Source organism: Coptis chinensis, chromosome 6 (genome assembly GCF_015680905.1).
Source record: "Coptis chinensis isolate HL-2020 chromosome 6, ASM1568090v1, whole genome shotgun sequence".
NCBI classification, from domain to species: domain Eukaryota; kingdom Viridiplantae; phylum Streptophyta; class Magnoliopsida; order Ranunculales; family Ranunculaceae; genus Coptis; species Coptis chinensis.
The window spans coordinates 84,663,107-84,670,155 of NC_141461.1; the positions used below are offsets into that span (position 1 = coordinate 84,663,107).

At 37.5% G+C, this 7,049-nt stretch overlaps 2 protein-coding genes across 2 annotated transcripts; both read left to right on the plus strand.

The window, feature by feature from the left end:
• Nucleotides 1–235: 235 nt before the first annotated feature.
• LOC147494981 (B3 domain-containing protein Os01g0723500-like) lies at nt 236–1,273 on the plus strand. Its single transcript, XM_086568293.1, has 2 exons — nt 236–310; nt 1,025–1,273. Exons 1-2 carry the CDS (start codon nt 236–238, stop codon nt 1,271–1,273), a joined length of 324 nt encoding a protein of 107 aa, XP_086424419.1.
• Nucleotides 1,274–2,986: 1,713 nt separating this feature from the next.
• LOC147494982 (B3 domain-containing protein Os01g0723500-like) lies at nt 2,987–6,798 on the plus strand. The gene is made up of 4 exons (XM_086566211.1): nt 2,987–3,200; nt 4,871–5,264; nt 5,523–5,722; nt 6,384–6,798. The coding sequence occupies exons 1-4, from the start codon at nt 3,099–3,101 to the stop codon at nt 6,624–6,626; spliced, it is 939 nt and encodes a 312-aa protein (XP_086422337.1). The 5' UTR covers nt 2,987–3,098; the 3' UTR covers nt 6,627–6,798.
• Nucleotides 6,799–7,049: the final 251 nt, after the last annotated feature.

Consider the following 7,049-nt stretch of genomic DNA (forward strand, 5'->3'; position numbering starts at 1 on the left):
AAATTAGACTGAAAAGTCTTGCTTCTATGTGGCGTGAGTCGCTAAGACAGACAACTTTGGAAATGGCGAATTCGCCCCTCTATGGCTGGTAAGCCTATTCTCTTGGAACTCGAAGCCTTGAAGTCGCTTCATCCGGTATCGACTTGTGCAATGCCGAATTCGCCCGTTTCTGTCCAGCTCTGTTTTCTCTCCTCATGTGAGGGATAACTCCAACACCTGGAGAGTACCGACTGAAATGGCTTTCACCTCCATTTTTCCTTACTTTAGGAGGTGTTTGACTAAATCCAACTTGCAACCTTCATATGTTCCGGTGAGTCTTTTATTTTTTCTTCTTTACATTCTTTTTATATATTTCTCATTGTGAAGACAGAAAACTCCAATTAATTCAGGCCTAGATACTAAGTTTATGTAAACAGTTGACACCATAAAAAGCTTGTATACATCTTCTATGCCTGTAATCTATATTCTCGTAATTACATGTGGCGACTCTCCAAAATGTCAACGTAGACTTCAATGGAACTCCTTGCATTAGGATATTCTTTGATAATGTGCAGTGGCTTAGACTCCTCCTCAATTAATACCCAGCTATGGGGTTCATCTCTGGTAATGTGGCTTTCAAGTCGAACCACCTAAAGTTGATGCAATTGTGTCGTCCCCCTTTTGAGTATTTAGAAGATGTAAAAGCTTATATTAGTACAATGAGTGTGTCAGCGTGTGTGTGGTAAACAGTTAAATTATATTTTGGTAAACAGTAATTCAACAATATAGCATGGTAAAGATGACATTTAAATTATATTCATCTAGAAATAACTATGTGATTACATGATTATGTTTTTGTGTTTAACCGCCCCGAGGATTACAAGTTTACAACAATAGCTGTGGAAAATGTGACTGAAGCTTCATGCGCTTCAAGCTTAATGATAGTACCTAGGATCCTAATTTTCCTGGCAAACTTCAAGCACCCAAACTTGCACTCGTCACACTTCCTAGTCTTTACTGTAACTAACTGATAAATTCTATGCAGCACATCCCAACTGAATTCGTTAAAGCTCATCTTCCCAAGTACAAAACAGAGTATGTCGTAACGGATTGGAGAGGCAAAGCTTGGATTATGAAGTATACTTACGGTCTGACGTCTGCTTTCTGTGGAGGATGGACAGCATTTGCAGTGGAACACCAACTTAAAGAAGGGGACACCTGCCTTTTTGAGCTCACTGGTATAAAAGAAAGAGAAATGCGTGTCCATTGTTTCCGAATCGGTTCAACAAGTTAGGCACACTGGCAACAAAATTCTGAAAGGATTAAATGGAGCGGGATATGCAATATGTGTTCTGTACTTCTGTTGTTGTAACTGTTGGTTTGGATTTTCAGTTCGCTACCTATTCTGTATTTCTATGTATGCATCATTCTATTTCAGACATTCATGCATCATTCTATATTTCTATATATCTGCATTATCTCGTTGTATGGTTAGGATCTTTTTTCATTACAAGTTTGATCAGCTGCATATGTAGACTTATCGTGGTATATCCAAAGTGTTAGGTACTTAGGTATGTTGTTATGCAAAATCCAGCACGGCAGCAGCAATAACACTTAGGGTTAACTAGTATTACACCACCACCCCCTAGATGAGCCAATTAGGATTCCCCTGCCCACCCCCCTAGATGGGAAATTAGGGTCTCCCTGGGGGTGGGGGTCCTAATTGGCTCATCTAGTGGGGACTAATACTCGTTAACCCTAACACTTACGTGACACTATGGCCTAATGGCCTGCTTAGAATACTGCAAACAACTCCAAATCAAAGGCAGGTTATCTATGCAAGATCCAGTTAATCAGGTGTTTAGTTTTCTTCCTGTAAAAACTCCACTATAGAATACAAATATAAGTTTCTCCTTTTATTTGAACTTAATTTCTGCAAAAAAATTAAAAAAAATTAAAATAAAATAAGAAAAAATGTTTTTGAGTGGCATAGTTTCAGCGTTAGTTTTTGTATCTAGTCCTCTTCTAATTTCTGGATAAACGACTGCACCCACAAATGGCAGAACATGTAGATAATGACCCACAAATGGCAGAGCATGTAGATAATGACCATGTATTTGGTCTCCACTCCAGGCCAGCCCAATCGCATTGTCGATTTGTTTTGTGATAGGCAAAAAGCTTATATTTTTAGAATCAATCTGTGTGTGTGTGTTGTGTGTGTCTGTGATCACTGATTCAGTAATCGGCATGGTATCAGTGTTAGTTACATTTTCTTCATTATAAATAATTCCACGTTTAGATGGATATGATTATGTACTCGTGTTTACCCGTTTGAAGATCCCAGGCTTCCCAGCAATAGCATTCAAAAATGTGACTGAAGCACTAGTTATATGTTTTTCCTTGGTATCATATTATTCTTGGCAAACTTCAATTTCCTAACCTGCTCACTTCACATTTCCAGATTTCCTATCCTTTATTGTTATCAACAAAATACAATTCATACGGCATATCCTAGTATCCTACCATACGTAAATGTGCTAAAGCTCATCTTTTTCATGCAAAACTGAGTTTCCTAAAGCCTTGAACAGTACAGAAACAGCCTGGATTATGAATTATACTAATGGCCACATACATTACAAGCCCATGTCAAGCCCGAGTAGCTGGCCCGTTTACGTACAGTAAAAAATGTTTGACATGACAGGACATGACCTGCTTCCTCGTACAATTGATTGTAAAGAATCTCTGACGTTCCTTCAAGAATTTACGTACCTGATCGATGAAACCTATGACATTTGTACATAGAGAATCAAATGCTCCATTAAATGGTACGTTGAATGTGAAACAGAACACAGGCCTAACCAATGATACTTCGAAAAATCTAAATAACAAACAACTTTTTAAGCTCATTGATTGAAGAGCTTGCTTGCTTGTGAAAGAATTTAATTTCCAGCTTTTAAGTCCAATTTGAGAGGTTGGTAAAATGTGCACAAGTGTCCATAATATCATCATTATTTGAATGAATTATTGCTACACAGTGCACACACCTGGGTTATAAGTTCTCTTCTCATCCGCAGTTCTCCAATCTCTTTTTATCTTAAGTTTAGTCTAAACAAGAAAATATGATGGAAGGAATTGAGAGGCTAATGTGTGATGAAGAAGACGACTTGAAGCCGCAGTTCTGCAAGATTATTCATGCTAGTCACAATACTACTCAGCATTTGGTACCTATGCCTACTCACCTCTTACTTATTTGTCAGTGTGTTTAGTTGCGCATGCACTTTGTTTCCATATCGTTCTTTTGCCTCTAGTCCCCTAGATAAGATTTGTGATTATATGTTAACGTGCAGAGTGGGTTTTATAATTATAAGCATTGTTCAGATGAAGTGATACAAACTTCATGTTTTTGTTTTTATGCTTTACATAGTTTTTTCGATCCATAAATCAGACCATGCGCCTTGCATTGTGCTAAGTGCTAACTTCTGATAATGAAGCCATACCAGGACATGTTCTACCATTTCAATCGGTGCCGTGTGCCTTTTTTTTTTTTTTTTTTTTTTCCTTATGGTGATCAATGCCGTGTGGTCGTTATTTGGTTTGCTGTTAAAAGTATTTACTATGAAGTTTTGTTTTTGCCAAAATGGTATTCAAACCTATTTTCTTGTTCTTTGTTTTTAACACAGTACAAATTGCATAATTTGGAGGATTTTTGTCCAGTTACGATGTTTCTTTAAAAATACATAACATAGGTAGATTCAAGTTACACATCCAATGAATTTGGATAGCACAAAGATCAAAATATTCACATCAAGTATTCAAGTAGATGCTTATAATGAAGTCCCCTGAACTCATCATGTAGGAAAAATGATATCCTGCAAGCATAGTTGCGTGTTTGGTTTTCATTATATTGGTGAACAAAATTGAGCAGGACAAATCCCATAAATTTAGTATGTGAAGAGTGAACTGGTACCAGTGGGCGGTGCTCTACAGTTTTATTTGCTATTATCTTTCTAGGATTCTACTACGTACTAGCTTAGATTCTTCTTTACCGCGTAATTTTACAGTACATTTGTTGGTGTGAAACAATAACGAATTCAGTAGCATTCGAGCTTTTCATTATCCACTTGACCAAGTATTTTATCTTGAAACAGAGAACTTCATATCAATTCCACTTCACAGATTTGGTGTTAGATTGGACTTATGTAATTACGGGACCCTCAGGGTAGGGGAGTATTGTAATAGGAGTTATTCCTTTGTTCTGTTGTTTTGTTTCTTTGCACTGATACAAGTGTGGTACTTACTAGTTGTGCGTGCTGTGCTCTTGTTTATTAAAAAAAAAACTGAGAGCTTCAGTTATCCTTTATTGTGTTACGAATGTTACTCGGAGAGTGTCAGTTCTCGATTAATCTATCTTAAGAAAAACTCTGACAGAGACACTGTCCATGCTTGTGTGGGTCATATGATGTAACGAATTGCAAAACAACCAAAGGCAAACATCAATATTAGACTGTTGGACTGTTGGTGTAACATCATATATATTGTTGAGCCTTCAGCTATGACTACAAAACCATATATGGAAACTCTAGACCCTAAGCTTGAATGTCGTGCACTCGTGCATTTTTACAATCACAACATTCAAATTTTAAGTGTCGACATCTTTAGCCTAGGTGTATTTATGCATATTCAAAACTGCGCACATGCAAGAATGAAAATGGTCTGAACATACAACTGATTCACCAATCTATCTGGGCCTTCATGCCCCAATTCAGAAGTCAATTCAACGAAAAAAGACTTAACTTCATATATTGCAACTCGCAATATTTAACTAATCACGATCACGAGATGTTTCCAGAGTCTCACAGTTTCACTTGGAATATTTCTTTTTGTTTCGTAGCAAATACCACCAAACTTTCTGGAGCATATTTCCAAGGAACAGACTGGAAGTGCTAATTTAGAGGGTCCTAGTGGTAAAATCTGGTGTGTCAGATTATGCAAAAGAGAAGATGGAACATTTTTGAAAAATGGTTGGCAGGATTTTGTAAAGGACCATTCCTTGGGGAACTTTGAATTTCTGGTATTTATCTATGAAGGAAATATGTGTTTCAAAGTTCAAATATTCGATATGACTGGATGCGAGGTGGTGGATGGATTTCAAGAACCTGCTCTCTCAGGTGGAAGAAGGAAACAAGGTAGACCACCAAAGAAGGTTTTTGCAGTTCCCCGCAGAGGACGGGGTAGACCTCCATCTCATCAGCAGGGCCGGTCAAAAGCTCACATTACAGACCGAGGTATGGATGTCACTACTCTGACCTTTATAGATTATTACATATCATCATCCTTTATTCGAATGTTAAAATACAATAATGATCTGTTTATGTAAAATGCATGTGAGCGCATGAAACAAGATGTAGATTGTAATATATGTATTCATAATTCCATAGTAAAACTTCTTCACATGCTTTTATTTCTGAGTTATGATTGTTGTTCTCTCTATTGGTAAGTGCTTTGTGCTTTATGTCTCTGAGACAAAGGTTTTCATGGCACAGGAAAGGAAGCAGTTGCCCTTGAAAGATGCAGTACAAAAGATATTGGTTCTGCTTCTATCCGCAAAAACTGTTCATCAAGTTGGATTGTACCAACTGAAAAAGAATCCCCAAACTGGAAAGCTGCAATGTCTTTCACTTCCATTCATCCTTCCTTTATAAGGTGTTTGACTAAATCCAATTTGCGTCCTTCATTTATTCTGGTGAGTAATCTTTTTCGCGCTCTTCTTCACTTCTCTCAATGCCAACACTCCCAATTAGTTGAGGCCTAAGCTTATGTGCACAAACTCACAAACGATACTGTAAAGAACTTGATGAACACCATCTATGTCTATGTTCTCGTAATTACATGTAGACGAAAGAGTCAACAGAAGTCCTTGCATTAGGATTTTCTCTAACAATATGGCTTATATTTCTTCTCAATTTATGCCTAGCTTTAATATTCATCTTGAGAACTACATTCAGTGTCTGTCATCCTCATATGCTTTCATGTTAGTTGGACCACCAAAAGTATAATGCATTTGACAGTTGAGAAGATATGAAAGATTTTTTAGGACAACCAATGAGTCTGTGTGTAACTGTGTATAGATCACTGATTCAGTAATAGGCATAGTGACACTGTTATTTACAGTTTATTCACTAATAAATACCTCCGTGTTTATATGATCATGTTACCGCGTTTACTAGTTAGAGAATTCCAGCAATAGCATCAGAAAATGTCACTGAAGCTTCAAGCTAGTTATCGTAGTTAAATGCTTCTTCTAAAGAGTCAATTTTTTGTTGACAAACTCCAATAACCTTGCACTATTGATATTTCCTCTCTGTTATTTGCTACTGAGTACTAACTAAATACAATTCATGCAGCACGTCCCAGCTGAATTTGCAAAAGCTCATCTTCCCGTCGACAAAACAGAGTTTGTTGTAAAGGATTGGGGAGGCAAAGCATGGATTATGAAGTATACTTGCGGTCACACAGCTGCATTCTGTGGAGGATGGACAGCATTTGTAGTGGAACACCAGCTCATAGAAGGGGACATCTGCCTTTTCGAACTCACTGATGAAAAAGAAATGCGTGCCCATCTTTTCCCAATCAATCCAACAAGTTAGGCACACTGCTCAGGATTGGGGAAATAATGCAACGTCTTATGTACTTCTGTTGTTGTAATTGTTGTCCTTGGAGTTACCTACTCGTCTATGTTACTATGTATGCGTCGTACTATTTGTTTCTGACTTTCTGCATTTTCTCGCTATATGATTAGGGTTTTTTTTTTAATTATCAGACATGCCAAATGCAATCATCTATCTGAACTCAAAATACAGCAGCGGTGACTACGGGTGTCAATGTTCCGGTTCTTAGGCTGTGTTCGATAGGAAGTGTGACAAAGTGAGCAAATGCAAATAATTTGTGGCAAATTTGGATTTGCCGCTGTTTGATTAGACCATGGCAAATGACATCTATTTCATTCGCCACCATTTACTACTGTTTGATTGTAAAACTTTTCCTCGGCAAATTCTTTTTGATTGTCTTTA